Source organism: Poecilia mexicana, unplaced genomic scaffold (genome assembly GCF_051168715.1).
Source record: "Poecilia mexicana isolate PSO_F unplaced genomic scaffold, ASM5116871v1 scaffold_23, whole genome shotgun sequence".
Lineage (NCBI taxonomy): Eukaryota > Metazoa > Chordata > Actinopteri > Cyprinodontiformes > Poeciliidae > Poecilia > Poecilia mexicana.
This window is the reverse complement of record NW_028263392.1, coordinates 977,434-993,860: the sequence shown is the minus strand read 5'-3', so window position 1 is coordinate 993,860 and position 16,427 is coordinate 977,434. Positions and strand designations below refer to the sequence as shown.

The 16,427-nt window shown below is 39.2% G+C and overlaps 1 protein-coding gene across 1 annotated transcript in view; it reads right to left on the bottom strand.

Moving 5' to 3' along the window:
* The window catches only part of chst11 (carbohydrate (chondroitin 4) sulfotransferase 11), a 70,133-nt gene extending 62,888 nt beyond the window's left edge, over positions 1 to 7,245 (bottom strand). Inside the window, exon 1 of the mRNA XM_015012940.2 lies at positions 6,984 to 7,245. Coding sequence (XP_014868426.1) covers positions 6,984 to 7,101 — 118 coding nt within the window. The 5' untranslated portion in view covers positions 7,102 to 7,245. The remainder of the gene's footprint in view (positions 1 to 6,983) is intronic.
* Positions 7,246 to 16,427: the final 9,182 nt, after the last annotated feature.

The window sequence follows — 16,427 nt, the reverse complement described above, 5'->3', positions numbered from 1 at the left end:
ATCGGAATTATAAAAATAACTTTGCTTAATAGAAACACACCAGCTTCGACAAAGCTTGACAAAATGTTTTGGTGCGGGGATGAGGTGACTTTTCAACATTATCGAACTTTGTGTATTTTGCAAAACTGCAATGGAGACACTTTTTTTCCACATCACACGAGTCACTCCAGTTTATGTATAACAGCAAAGTGCTTATTTTTTGGCACTGGCTTTCTTGGACAATTATATTTTATTTGTGGGTTATAGTCCTGAACTGACTGTGGCCATTAAAGTCACAGTAGGACACAGCAGATGTTTTGGATGTTTGATCTGGGGTTCAGCAGCAGAGCAGGGAAGGAAGACAGCAGCAGCACTAAGGTTACACAAACAGGACATCCGGAATTCATTCTCACAACACACACAGATACATAACAGGCCGGGAAATGAGCTGGGCTCAGAGACAATGACTCAAACTGTCAGAGAGAGGTGTGCAGGAATCAGTGCCTAACCCTAAATACTGTAGAGGGTTTTTACGGAGACAAATTAACTCTTTCTGTAGAAAATACACCTTTAAGTCATGCATTTTGAAAAAAGCATATTTGAACATTTTGTTTTTGTAATATTTCTTACATTTTATACAGTCAGAGTTTCACAAAGCAAAACCTGTTCTAAAAATAAAAGCTAAAAATAAATTATTATGCCGGTCACATATAGTACGGTTCCTTTGGGAAACAGTGTGAATTCACTATAATTGCCGTCCACAAAAAAAAGTTCAAACAGCAAAATCTACAATATTATCAAGTTTTTGTTTCCCAGTTATTAATAATTACTATTCTCAATAGTTTAATTCCTTCATTTGCTGTTGGATTCACCTCAATGAAACAGAAAGGAGCACATTACTCTCTTGTTTTATTGGGTTACAGTGAGAATCTGAGTTAGACCTGGAAGGTCAGACCTCAGATAAAACTGATCGGTCAGTCAGCAAACACTAGAACCAGATACAACAGTTGGAACCAATTTTTGTGCCTTTAGTTTATATGACCTTTGTAGTTTATATGACCTTTGTTGTAAATCGACGCTTAAGAAACTGAATCTTCATATTACAGGTTCTTATACTGGAGTTGAATTGTTGCAACTTTGCGTGTTTTCCTTGCATTAGCTCCAGCTGACTCTCCCACCGCCGTCCAAAGGAGGTGAGGAATTTCTAGTTTCCTTTAGAAATTCCAGATTGGAGAATTTTGCTGTTTTTAAAGTCTTTCCCCCCCATTTCTTTCCTCCACCCGGAATACCTTGTTGTATTTCCATCTAAAAAGTTCCTTGTTTGTACAGACAAAGCGTGGTCAGTCAGGTCTGCAGCTGACCGCTCTGGAGGCGCGGCGGCTTTTGGCAAGACGGGAAATGTGAGTTTTAACTTTGCAGCAGTTTTATAGACAGAAGATGAAAAAAAGACAAGGTAAACTGAGCTGCCATTGTTTTCTCTCTCTCTTTCTCTCACATACACACATACACACACCATGGTTCAAAAATACCCCAGGGGCCCTTCACAAAGACACAAAACAAGCAACCCGCAGAGCTAACTGCCTGATTAGCTGTGCTGCTGTCTGGAGCTACAATACCTTAAAGGACCAGAGACTCGACTGATGAGACAGAAAAGATCCATCACAGCCACTAAGTGACCTTAACCCCACTGGGAGTGCAGAGACACAGGACTGAACACAGGTCCTCTCTCACAGCTGTCAGCAAGCAGCAGCTAAACTAAACAAGCGGGACCATTCAGATGAAGTATAACAGCAGGCATGAAAATCTCCTTTTAACACGAATCCCTTCTGTTCCACTGATCGGCCACGCCAGAGGAAATGCAGCTTGTCTTCTGGAACCGAACCGGCTCATTGGGCTTAACGAGCATTCTGCATTTCACATTCATTAATCAGTGTTTAAAAGTCAGCAAGAAAGACTACTGTCAGGTGGCATTGCTTTTTAACGCGCACTATCTCACTCCAATGCCAGTCACACAGTCCAATTAATGCCTTTCCAGATTCCCTTTCTTTTGGATTGCAAATGGAAGCAGAATATTTTAGGTTTTCTGAAAATGTTTTGATTTATTTCCGATTACGAGCTGGCATGGGCCGGCTCGTCATTAAATGATTTTGTTTCTTACCAAATCCAGTTCTTTCCTCTTTTTCTTTTCTTCAAGGATATACATGCAAAATCCCCGTTTTTTAGCTCTTATATACATTTTGTTGTGTACTTTGAGACTCTTGTAAAAGTTTAATTTAGTTTCTCCTGGTGCTGAATAAATATCTTCATGTTCTTTTGGGTCATATTTTTTCAGTCCGTTCAGTTTTCTCCATTCCCTATTACATTATTATTATTATTATTATTATTATTATTATTATTATTATTATTATTATTATTATTATTATTATTATTATTATGTTATAATATTTGCTGCCATTGATTTCTGGCTAATTTCCTAATTAGCCAGAAATAAAATCCGACAATTTTATTTCTTGGAATCATTTTGTAGTAAAAGGTCAATGATGAAGAATCTATAAGTTGATAAGTCAAAATATTGTGATGTTGGCCATTTTAGATCTTCACATTGTCCCACAGCATCGGGCTGCTGAGGAACTCATTCTTCATTGATTGCAGGTCGGTTCCTTCTGCTTATGGAAACAACAGAAAACACACCAAACTACAGAAGCCCAGGTAGAGCATTGGTGAAAAAAAAAAATCTTGATTTTTCCAAAAAATTATATCTTCACAAATGTCAAATTTGATTAATCAATCAAATTGATTTATTGCCCAGCTCTCAGCCATACACAATGATTTTACTTTATAGTTTTTTTTTCATAGTAAGAGGTTTAACAAATCAAACAATCATTTTCAAAAATCTAACTAGAAGGAAATATTTCACTCCATTTGATCTAGTTTATTTGATCTTTTATGTTTGTCTAATAAGGTGATCGTATCGTTAAAATGTTTCCACAAACAATAAAGATCTCATAAAGCTGTGTTTTGAACATTTCATCAATGTGTTTTAGTAGAGATGATGAAATTCAGTCTAAACTCATTCAAACTAAACAGTTAAGTTCAGCAAGAATAAGTTCCAAAGCAAATGCTAGGCTAGGTTTAGCCTTGTGAGCAGCTGCATTAGCCTGTCAGTCATTCTCTTACATTTCCTGTCACTCTGTCTCTCATTCTTTCCTGTTTTATACAAAATTATCCCACATAGAATGGCTCCAAACTAATTTAAAAGTGTTGGAGGTTCCTCCAGTGCTTTTGTAACCGAATACTAGCTCAACTAAAAAAACAGCATCTATGTGTCTTTTTTTTTTATCTCAACATAAAAACTATAACAGGGCTTGAAACTTCAAACCGTCATATTTCCAGCTAGTAATATCAGCTAACGTTGATTTCACCATAAACAAACATTTAGGAGTGACAAAAAAGAGATTGTTCTACAGCATTGACTATAAAAAGTCCCTATTGCTTTCAAATTAGCCAACTGGCATTTCTGTCCCCCGCCTACCCAACCTGCTTGTGTTTTCTACAAGAGGTCATGACCCCGGAGGTCCTGGGAGAGAGGTGAGTGTTTACACTGGGGGGCCGAGGAGGATTCCCAGGCCAACCAAACATGCCTCAACCATAGAGACTCTACAAGACACTTCATCTGATGGACAGCAGTGGTGCTGCTGTGTGTTTGTCCCCCAGACAAAGACCAAAACCGAGAGTGAAGGACGGAGTGGAGTCAGGACGGAGCAGTTCGCTGGGTGATTAAGTCTTTTCTCGAAAAAGGCAAATAGCCAATAACAGAGGCAGCAACAAGTGTTTTAGGGGAAGTAAACCTCACTAAACACACACTCCTCAATGGTCCCAGTGCCACCAGTATAATAAAGCATAAATACATGGTGCCGGGTTTAAATCCAGACTCCTGCGCAAACATCCTGCTGAGGACGGTTCCTTTGGAATCAGAGCGGAGCACCCTATCATCGCTGAGTAAGACATCAGCTTTGTGACCTGTGTGTACAAAGTGTGTGTGTGTGCGTGTGTTTGTGTGTGTCGATGCTGATGTCTGTAAAGATTGGCACACCCTGAGAGCCAGATCCAGGGGTCTTCAAGAGCAACTTAATAGAGTCTAAGTTCAATTTTAGAATCAATTCTCCACTGGAGGACAATTTAAATATGTTTAACAAAGGAAACGTCTCACTGCTGAAGGTCGCAGCAGTTATGAAATTATTTTCAGTTGCTCGTGTGTGTGTGCTGGGTAAATTTATTAAAACTATATTGTTTTCGTCTTTATATTTCTGACAGCCTTTGTAAAACAGGGAAATTATATAATATTATAATTAAACTGAACAGTATGGCTAAGATTAGATAACTGTAGAACTGTATAGCTAATATTAGAGATGTATAGTATGAGCCGATTTTTTTTGTGTGATTGGCTGAGATTGGTGATCAGCCAATCACCTTGATCAAAAATCACATTTTCCTACTTTGTGCCTTAGCCACATTAAAAAGTGAAAATCAGCCAAAAAAAAAAAACAAAAGTCAACAGGCCAGGCCATTACTACAGTAATTTATGCTGTTATAACAAGCCCTATTTTTATAGTTTAAGTTAGGAAATAGTGTTTTAAATGTCTTAATAATATGAAATTGAGCTTCTCAACCACAAAAAAATCTGTTTTACCAGTCAGTAACAGTCATCACCAGTGACTACAATTCTCCCAAAGTACAGCATCATGGTGATTTTCCTTCAAGGGATTAGAAATAATAAGTGACTGTTGCTGCCAGCGGCAGAACCGTTGAGTCATAAAAGAAAACAAAACAAAAAAAACTGGTAGATCTGCACACACTGGATCTCCCTGGATCTGTGGGAGCAAATCTGTTCCATCTCACACTGTGGAGCCTGAAATGTCCCTCTGTTCTCTGCTGTCATGTCATGTTTCATCTCACACTGAATCACAACGTCGCTCTGAAAGCAGGAGGATAAGGTTTCACTCTGCTGGTGAAAACTGTATAGGAAACTAACTCAATGCAACGAAATGCATTCAGGCGATTTAAAGGAAGAAGGGAAAGGACATGAGACTGTAGGAGACATGAAAAGGAGGAAGAACAAAAGGGAGAAAAGGAGGTAGGACAAAAGATAGGAAGGAAGGAAGGAAGGAAGGAAGGAAGGAAGGAAGGAAGGAAGGAAGGAAGGAAGGAAGGAAGGAAGGAAGGAAGGAAGGAAGGAAGGAAGGAAGGAAGGAAGGAAGGAAGGAAGGAAGGAAGGAAGGAAGGACAACAGAGATTTGAGGGAGTTCAGCAAACTTTATAAAGTCTCCGAAATAAAATGTGTCAAACACAATAATAATAATAATAATAATAATAATAATAATAATAATAATAATAATAATAATAATAATAATAATAATAAACTGAACAAAGCTTTGAGAAAAATCCAAACTTTCATGTTTTCAAATGTACAAAATGCAAAAACTTGTTTTTTATGGTAAATTTAAAGGTTTTAGATCAAAGGGCCGTCAACTTTGTATTAAAAAAAGACACTAAATCCATTTTGGGTTTTGATGAAAATAAGAAAGGACGATAAATTTAATGTTTGCAGACAATATTACAGACTTTCTGTAAAGAAATGTCATGAAAACACCAAGACAAATCGCTTAATTAAATAATTTTCTCTATTCATTAACATCGTTCAGGTTTAGAGTTTTGGAAAAACAGGAGCCAACATGAGGAGTCCAAAGAGCCACATTTGTCTGGACTTTGACTGGGCCATTATGACACATTGAATGCTCTGTAGCTGTGGCTATATGTTTAACCTGTAAGGTGTCCAGTCAGCCGGCTCTTCTTCTGTATTTCGCCCCGCCCCTCTTCACGTGAACTAATCAGCTCCTGATAGAACCGCACCGCCCCCCTCCCCCTGCATGATGCTGCCACCACCATCATGTTTCACAGTGATGCTCAGCCATGGTTTTCTACCAGACTGTCTCATGTGAGCAGAACCTTCTGCTGTTCCTATGGTGTCTGGTTTTCATTCAGCTTTTACAGTTATAACGTTTGTTACCTGCGCAGCTTTTTTATTTTTTAGACTTAATTGTATTTCTTTAAAAATCCCCAATAAAGTGTTTTCAACTGATTTCCAGCTGTAAGGAGGAGTAACTGTGCAGCGGGGAAGCGGCCGTGTGCGCCGGAGTTCTGCGCGTCCGAGCGCCTTCGTCCATTCAGCTGAAAGCCACGCCGCCTCGCTGTCCTCCTCCGTACTGGGGCGTGGATTCAACCGAAGAAACAAAACCAGAGCTCCCAATTTAAACCCGATTCTAACAAATCCCCACAGAGACGAACCCCCGCTCCCCACCAGCTCCCCCACTCCGGGCTGCTTCGGGGAGGATTCCCTTTGTTGTGATGATTTTTCACATCAGAATGAACAGACGATCCCTAAATGCTCCCCGGGGATAGTTAAAGCCCAGACAGACTCTCCGTGGTGATCAGCGCCCAGTCTGCGCTCCTTTTGGTCACATCCGGTGCCCACTCGTGCCACAGCTCCGCCGCTGCTCCCCGCAGTGCTTCCCTTCGCCAAGACACGTTTTTTCCTCTCTCTCATTATACCCAGGACAAAGCCTCCCTCCTTCGCCGCTGTCCTCCGCTGCCCGGCGCAAGCATGCCCCCATGCCACTTGTCTGATGAGAGGCAGTAAGTCCCGCCACATCACAGCGCGCCGTCCCCAACACTTCAGCAACCAAAAGGGCAAACAAAAGCGCAACAAGACAGCGCAACGAGCGCCATGGATGCGCCACACCAACTGCTCCGCGATCTGCGCCTTCAAGCGGGATAATTACTCACCCGCTTGCTTTACTGTACAACCCGAGCATCGACGTGTCAGTGTGCCAAGAGGCCACACACACACTCTCTCTCACACACACACACACACATACACACACTTCCTCACACAGACAGCTGTAAACACACAGGAGAGTAACAGAAAGAAGTCAAGAAGCTCCTACCTGGCTGGAACATACTTTGAAAATAAAAGATGACCAAAATAAAGGATCCCAAACAAGTGGCAAAAAGCATCCGGCATATCCTGCTCATCCTCATCAGCTCGCCCAGAGTCTGCTTCATCAGGACGGAGAGGCTGCGGAGTGCGGGAGGGGGGTCCAAGGGGAAGCTCCGGGGGCTCTGCTTGGTACTGATGAGGACTGTTCGCCGGTCAATGAGACAAACGCATCCAGCTTGGAGCGTACCACAGCGGCGCTGCTGGACGGGTGTCCGCCCCCCTGCTCTGAGGAAATGAGCTCGTCCACATGTGCTCTCTGTCTCTCTCTCTCTCTCTCTCTCTCTCTCTCTCTCTCTCTCTCTGTGGTTCTGCTCGCTCAGAAACTATTTTTTTCCTTATTAGTTGAACATATCCAATACTAAAACCTATTTCTAAATGGATGAAATTATTACTTAAGTCGTAAAGATACAAAGTAAAGTAAAGCAGTTTATCTGTTTTACTTTATTTACCTGCCAGAGTTCTGGAAGTTACACTTAATAGTATTATTTAGAAATAGAAAAACAAGAAACAGGATGTGGGCTTCAGGGAGGCGTCTTAAAATTAGAGAAAAAAACCATGAACTATTGTCTGAGTTGACTCAAATTTAGAACATTTCAGTATCAAGGCATTTCAAAGTGTTTCATCATACAGTCACCAACTATGAAACTAACATAACCTTTTGACATCAAGTAAATATACATCAGATAAGCTGATCAATGTTCCACTTACTACTAATCAAAGGCAACTCTCATCATCAGGTTGGTGGTAGCTGTTCTTTAGCTTGCATTAATTAATTAAAAAGCAGCGAGCCAAGCTGCTGTCAGAATACTGCAAGGATGTTTTTCAGAGACAGACTGTAGCAACAGGAGGATGATACTGGACACAACCAGGAGGACTGAGCTGACACAGCGGCCGTCTCCTGGCAACCTGGACTGGAATGTGTTGCTGCTATCACTCACAACTTTTGCCATTTAAGTTGACATTAACATTTTGTAGATATCTCTATGGCGTCTTTAGAAACGTCATTGATCGACTTAACAGACTTATGCTAAGTAAAAAAACCAAAAAAACAACAACATAGTTCTATAACCTGCAGCATTGGTGGTATTTACAGCAAGAACCTGAACTAAATGAATTCCAGTATGATGAGGTAACCAGTGCAAAGACATTAAAATATGATGTGTTCAACCTGAAAAGTTATGTGTCTTTGAGAGGTGAAGTTTGGAGCAGGGCACAGATAAACAAGTTGGAGCTTCATCTATGATAACATGACCATTGCCTGTCAAGATGGAAAAAAAAAAGAGTTAAGCCAAAAAAATAAAAATCCCCAAAGCTCTTGATTAACTGGTCTGTCTCTGTTCCAATTCAGGAGATTTGGATCTTGACTAAAAGATTCCAGAAACCAGCAGCGGCAGACAACAAAACTAATGGTGGGTAGTTCTGGGCTGTTTCATGCTACTCAACATATTTAGTTTGACAAAACAGTGGAATATATGTGTGTTACATATATTACATATATGGTTAGTGTTTTCTAAATGAGGTGGAAGCTAAGGGTCAGCTGGTAGCGTTTGTGCATCTGATTTGGATTCCTACTGGGACCTTCCCTTTGAAAGTTTTCCAGGGACATCCCACCGGGAGGAGATCCTGGGACAGACCCAGCTCACACAGGAGGGACTGAACCCTTTCTTGCCTAAGAACACCATTGGGATTCAACAGAAAGAGCTGGAAGGCGTTACCATGGAGACAGAGTTGTGGGTTTCCCTGGCTCCTGGACCGAGTGCTTCAGCAACCCAATCTGAGATGAATGAAAGACAGCGGACGAACCAAAGTGAACTGACCTGAAGGTGTCAGGTTTCAGAGCTGCATGTGTTGTACATGGACATGTTCTAAAGACATGACAGAAAAACTAATAATGATTATTGATTATTAGCAACAGGACTGGTTGTTACTATTTAACCACAGCAGAGGAACTTCCAGCTTTCAGTCTCGGTAGAAGATGCAGAGTTGAGACAAAAAATACACCTACATTTATGAACCAGCTGCTAAAAATATGGACTACTTTCAGATATGATTGATTGGTTATATTTTAATACATGAGCAAAGGAAATGATGTGTAAAAATGTTTCCTTCATACATTTTGGGTTTTGTTCTCAAAGACAGAGCAAAAGTCATCAATTTATCCAAATTTTTTCACAACAATTTTTTTCTACTTGCAGTATTGCTGGGATTTTGGGGTAATTTCACAGCCACCTCCTGGTTTCTGCCAGTTGGTGAAGACAGATGTGAGGAAATTCAAAAAATGAGCAAAAGGACAATACCGATAGTAGACACAAAAAAAGTTTCCCCAATAACTTCAACAAGTCATAATAAATGTTCTGTTCTGTTCTGTTGCATTGTTTTCTGTTCCTTGCTACATTTGTTGCACATAAACCTCACATACAAAGCAGAGGATGTGAAAAGGTTTGCAGCACAGAGGAGCTGCAGTGGTTGTTATGAGCTGTCAGTCACAGCAACAACTCGGCACTGTGTCTGACTCCTGTTGATAAGAAACTGAATTGATCCTTCATAAAGGCTCCGTTCACTTGGCTGCTCTGCAGCATGAATGTCTCTGCTGATACGTTTCAGATTTGAGTTTCACAAACAAGAACTCTGGTAGCCCAAGTCAGTATGAGGCATTGTTAACGGCAAAGACCTCATCGCTGCAAGAATCAGCTCATATCCAGTTCAACCATTTTATCTTTGTGCCATTTAGACAAAGCGATGTGTTATCTTGGTGTAGAATATGTGTTTCTAGATTCTGCCTAGGTAGAAATCACAGTAGAACAAATATAATTTATATACATCACGCCAGACCCAGGACCTTAAAGCATTAAGGTTTATTAACTAATTACATAGATCTATTGCATTCATAATTTAAATACATTTAATACATTTTTGTTTACATACCAAAGTTTCTGGCTGGAACCTTTGTAGTGCAATGCTAGAAAAGACTATTGATGTTCACGTTGTGCTAAAAGCAGATAGCCTGTCAGTGAAGTTGTTCTAGCCTAAAATAGCATCTTAATACTAAACATGCAGCAGCAGCACAGACGTCCCCAATGCTAATGTCAGCGGCTACAGTCCACATTTATGAAGAAGTTTATCAGGAGTTCCTGAAACTCTGGAAAGATGAATGGATAGAATAACACTTTGCTCCAATCTGGTGATTGAAGAATCAAAATAACAGATTAAAAACAAAAACTGTTATTGAGCTCATGTCTGTTTATTCAATGATTTAGCAACAAAAAGTGTTTTTGAATTGAAAATGTAACTTATTCTGGTAATGTCTAGTTTACAATCAAAATGTGATTTATTACATTTAATTAACTACAAACCCTGCAATTAACTTCATTAAAAAAATTATAGTCCAACCAATGTAAAAGATCATATTCCCTCAAGATCTGACCTTTTCTGTTTTAGGTCAGTTAAGTTGACCAAAATTATTTTTATTTGCCAAATACCAATTTAACTTTTTTCAAATCTGGAATTTGACATTCTATTTTCTTAGTATTTAGGCTCATTTTAAACTTCAGTCAGTTATTCTGGGTTTCCTCTATTGAACAAAGAACAAAATGACACCCAGGTTTTCAGTGTGGTTCTTCAGTCATTTCATGAGCCTCACATTTCCCTTGTGAACGAAGGCTTTGTATGTTATGAGTGCATATATGAATTTTGTGTCTACTCATGTTTTGAAATCTTCTCCACATTCAGCTGCAGGACCACCTACACTCTGAACACTATCCAAGGGCAGTGGGCATTGATGGATGGACCTCATTGTAAAATGTTAACCTTGCTGTGAGCCGTGCTCAAGGTTTAACCAGCGCCGCGCTCTAATGGAATTTTTTTAGCAGATGCCAAAAGGAAAGCCCTTTGGAAGTTTTTTAATTAGAATATCTGCCTTAGAAAAAGAAGGACCAACGCTGAGGTATTCAACAAAGGAGATTAATGTGGACATTTTTTTATTTTTATTTTTTTAAAGATTTTGGTTACCATCTGCAGAATCCCAGGAGACAAACAGGTAAATGGAGAGCGTGGATCTGTGGTAGGTGGGCGGTGGAGGGCTTAAATCCTCAATTTGTTTGAGACACTAAATTTCCTGATAAATATTAACCAGTGATTTCATGATAGACATGACAAAGAATATAAAAGAAGCTTGTCAAGATCCCCAGCCTAATGCCTAAATATAGATCCAGCATATTTCAATAAACTTTCAAACAATAAATCTGATTCGTTTTAATCAAACATTCTGTTAAACTGTGGTGTTGTGTCTGAGCCTGAGGCCTGTGGGTTCTGTTTCTCTCTGACAGAACAAAACGTCTGTCAGCAGCAAAGCTCCTCTGTCAGATTTCACCAGGCAAACTGACCTGCAAACCGTTTCCACTCCTTCCTGCTTCCTTGCATCAGGTAACTATGCCTGACAGCAGGATGATGCCTTCAGCTGTTTCCCCTCGATGTGAAGATGCTGGGCCTTTGCTGGGTTTGTGTCAATGAGGTTTGTCCTCATATATCCTTATATCCAAAGAAATTCCTCTCTGGGACTTTAAGTTTAGCTAGAAATTGCTTTCAGTTCTTAAGTCATTTTGTGCTAAAAGATCAAATTTTGGTCGTCACTCGGTTCGGTTCAGCTGAGATAAAATGAAAAACAATTCACACAACACACTGAGGCCACAGAATAGTAACGAACCCAGGCGAGATGCAGCAGAAAACTGTGATTTCCACCCCATCGATCTCAGGATAAACACAATGTTCAAAATGAGACGCATCAAAAGTGACACATAAAACTCTTTTCTCGTGAGCCTGATGTTTTGTATCATCTAACCACCATGTGTGGCACATTTCCATCTGTAGAAATGAAACAAAGCACAGCTGAAACATGAGTGATTGGCTTCCTCTCATGAAGCCAACTGGGAAATAACAGAAAAATTATTTTATTAGTTATCATTTGCAAAATGCTGCTATCTTGAGTCAACTCTGAAAATAACTTATATGTGTGATTTAATTATATGCCAGGCCTCTGCAATGTGAACTCACATCCAAGGAGGAAAAGCTGTTATGTAACTAAAGTGTTCTATACTAATGACACTGATGGGAGTCCTTAATTTGATTTGAGTGTGTCCAATACCATCACTTCACTACATGTTTAGTAGTGGGCATGTCTCCAGATATCTGCCAAAAGTGATTTTTTTTTTTTTTTTTTTTTTGCCTGAAACATCTATTGGGAAGAGAGGTGATGATTTTTAAAATAAATTTTGCCATTATTTTAGGAAGGTGACAATATGAAATGACACAACACTCTGCTGGCCACAGTGGTTCAGCTAGGTTTCATCAATCATACAATCAGTCCTACAAACTAGGTTGACTACAGATTTTAAGCTTAAATTTAACAAGGGCCAAAATCTGCTCATTACGGGCCCAGGATGGCATCTCCCTGACTGCAGCTCCAGCTGGATGTCACCGTTGTTTGAGATCAGCTCAGCAGCTAAAACAAATGCAACCTGGATTGTTTTTTTTTTATTTGTTTGTTTCTTTCATCCAACATAACACCATTTCTAACCCATTCCTAGTTTGAGAACAAGAGTGTCAGAATGTGATCAGAGACATATCACACACCTTCAGAAAGTGGTCACAGTGGATGTCAATAAACACGTCATCACCAAAGCGCCAACATGGCAAGAGGACTAATTAAAGCCCGAAAACAAGCAGACATCTGTTTCTGGGGGAGGACAGCCTTCCAGTATGTGGTGAAGGCATGTCAGCTGCTTTATTTTCTACAGCAGTCAAAACATAGCAGAGGTTAAACACACACACGCGCACGCACACACACCTACACACACATGCACACACTTCCATCCATCTGAGAGCTTTGTATTGATTCCATTCATAACCCAGACATTTTTCGCCAACCCTAAACCGTTCCAGTCAGTCCAATTTTGTGCCAGCAGGCAAGCAGGCAACACCAGCCTTGCCTGCTGGTGTTGGTCAGAGAGGCCAACAGGTGGCGCTGATGCGTGGCAGCCTCCCCTCTTTCAGACTGCTCCAGGGCTACAATGTAGCTCACCACTTTAACAGTGTGTAAATGTCTGCATGAATGGGAGAATGTTGTGTAAATTGTAAAGATTTTCTGAACCGTAACAACTCCAGCTGAAATGATATGTTTTTAAAACTCCAAATACCCAGTTTTGGAGGCGATAAGAGCAGAGACAACAAAAGAAATAATAATAAAAAGAAAGAAATGAGATGGCTGATGAGGAGCAAGCTCACCCCTGTTGGCAGACCCCATGAAGAGGAGTCAATGGGGTCGAGGATAAGCACTTTGCTTCTCAACCCCAAGCCTCCTGAGGCAAAAGTCACACAGTGACTGAAACGAGAAAAATTAAATATTTAAAGAGGTTAAGTAGTGTCCTTCTCAACATTACCAGATCTGCTCTTTAATCTCATTTACAATTGGCTTGGAGATCATCCTATTACCATAAACCTCATTATTATGATAATTATCTGAGCTATGCTTCTGCAGGGAGCAGGTCGGCCATAATGATGGTGTTTTGCTGGTTAAATGTCCCCTAGTCAGTAGTGTGATGTTGTTGCAAACACCCAAACTCACAGTCCATAATAATGAAACGAGAAGAACAGGAAGTGAAGCACAAGCAAAGAGAATCTGCACACAAACTGAAACAATGGTTATTAAATCATTTAAACCTGCAACTTTCACACGCCTGCAGTGACTGCAAAGCCTTGATGCTGCTCAGTGACCTTTGACTTTCTGATTTGAGATTTCGACTTCAGGTGGGACTCGTGTTGTTTAGCAGATTGCAAACTTTAAAACTGCAAGTAGAATGTACTGAAACCATCAGAACCACTTTTAACAAAAGAGAAAGAAGACTGGGTCGTTGACACCTGGTCATAGTGAAGGAGAATCATTATGTTTAGGTTTTCAGTCATTATTTGGTTTAAAAAAATGGAATGAGAGAGATGGAAACCAAACCTTTTCATATAAATCAAGCTAACATTACAGTTTTGACCTTAGTTGTCACATGAGAAAAATGTTTCCCCTGAAGGATGTCAAGAACGAGCTGTGAGATCTCTAAAACTACGGCGGCGTCCTTTTCCCGCAGCCCTGAGATGGATATCACATGTAGTAGTTTTTGCAGCATTTGCAAGAATGACTGGGGTCAGTTTCCAAGAAAACTGATTTACAAAATTGGTTCTCTGCAGCCAATCACTTCCAACACCAGCAGTTCAAACAGCTGTAGATACATGGAGACCTGGAGTTGTACGAAATCACACAGAATAGTTTCTTTTCTAGTAATTTTCCCATCTGAGTCTTCACTGGAGCTTTTGGTTCAGTTCTTTGATTTTAGATCCGACTTTGGGAAGAGTTCCCAGACAATGATTTGTGCTGCTCTGGGATTAATAAGGTCATTAAATGTAGACTAGCCAAAATCTGCTTTTTGGTCATGATGGAAAGTAGTTGCAGACTCAATATAGTCCTGGAGTAAGATTAAAGCTCACAAGATTATTTTGTGGTTTTAATTAAAGCTCACAAGAGAAAGGTTTAAAGTTAAATTAATTCTGGTTGTTGTCAACCAGAATTAATTTGACTTTAAAATGAGTGATTACCGCTAGCTGGACCAATAAAAGTAACATTTCCAATATGACAAAAAACAAATATTTGGCTTGTTACACCAATGCAAAACTGAAATGCTCCTCTACTCTTTTTCACTTTCAGAAGCAATGCTTACATTTGTCACACAGTCAGTACTGAGTCCAGGTCATCTGCTTCTGCTCATAACTTTTTTTCTGTTTTTTTTTTTTTTTTTTTTTGCATGTGGAACCTGCCAACCTTTTAGAATGTAGCTAGAGATTCATGTGGTGTCAGTAAACAAACAGTATGTTAATTCATTTGCAGAATTTTCATCACTATTATAAAGAATCACATAAAGTTAATCTGAGCCAACAACTTGACTGCAGACTCCAGAGATTACAGAGTGGAAAGGCAAACCTCTAAATTACTGAATGTATATTATTAGGATTTCATGTGACATGAAAAAAACAAAGTGTGGTATTTGCATTCTTGCTGGTAGGAGAACCTTTACAACTGGGTCTCAGTTCTTCAGGCAAAGCTTGATGCTGCCACTGCCATGTTTTAATGAGCATTTCGTGTGTTCAAGGCATTATTATTGTATATAGATCCATTTGTATCTGGTCGGATTAGATGAGAGTTTTGGCAAAATGTAAATAGGACGTTATATGGCTTTCTGGCTTTCTTCTCATCGATCTTTCATTAAGGCCAGATTTATGGAGTGATTGATGAATATTTGTCCAGTCGGTCATTTTTCCACCAGAGATGTGGGTGTCTGCAGCCAGCAACATTTACTGCCCAGACCAAAAATTACAATGGTGGAATCTTGTATGAACACTGCTGCAGATTCAAAGATCACCAATAAAACATGCATATAAGTACAAATTGTTTGGATATAGCTTTTTAAAAATTCAGTTATGAATTCAATTATGTTGACATAAATTGATTTGCTGAGCATAACGAGCTTTACTTATTTATGAAATAATTTCTTTTCAAGATTAGTCATGTGCTACAATTGCAGCTTTATTTAAACTTTTAAAAACAGTCACATGGAAAACTGCAATGAACTGGTTTATAAGGGAAAGGGAAAAACATATTCAATCAAAATACTGAATTCCTAAGAATGTTCTATGTTTTATATGAATATAGGTTTTTAAGGAAATCGACTTTGAGTCAAATGTTAAAGATTCAAGGTTTTAAAATATAATAGCGCCATCTAGTGACAAAATACTTCAATTCAATATAAAATCTTTAAATTTTCATTTGTGGGGTAGTGTTCAGTAAGTTTTAACACCCACGTTGCTTAATTATATCATTTATCACAGTTTAGTAAAAACGCAAGCAGCAAAACGCTGATTGTACTGTCTACGTGTTTCTTTGAAGTCTATTACATAGATTTTTGCTTTAATTAACTCTAATGTTATTCCATATAAAACTCTGCTTTTATAGATATTCCTTTTAAATGATTATATCTGACATCATACTTCACAAAATGAATAAATAAATAAAATAATACATGTTTTGGCGTGAGTAGGTGCGTTCAAATGTTATTTTAAAAGTAGGGATTAAAAAGCAAAACGTGGATAAAGAAAGCATGTTCAATATGCTATTTGTCATTTTTATTCAGTTATTTTCTCTGTGCAATGAAAAAAATCTGAAAAACGTTTTATTTTACACGTTATTTCTAAAAGAACTATTTTTTGACTAAATAAAAGCTTTCATATTTCAGTTTTCTAATATCAGAGTTTACAAGAAGTCCTGGAATGCAGCACGGCCCCCTGCTGTCCAGCGGGG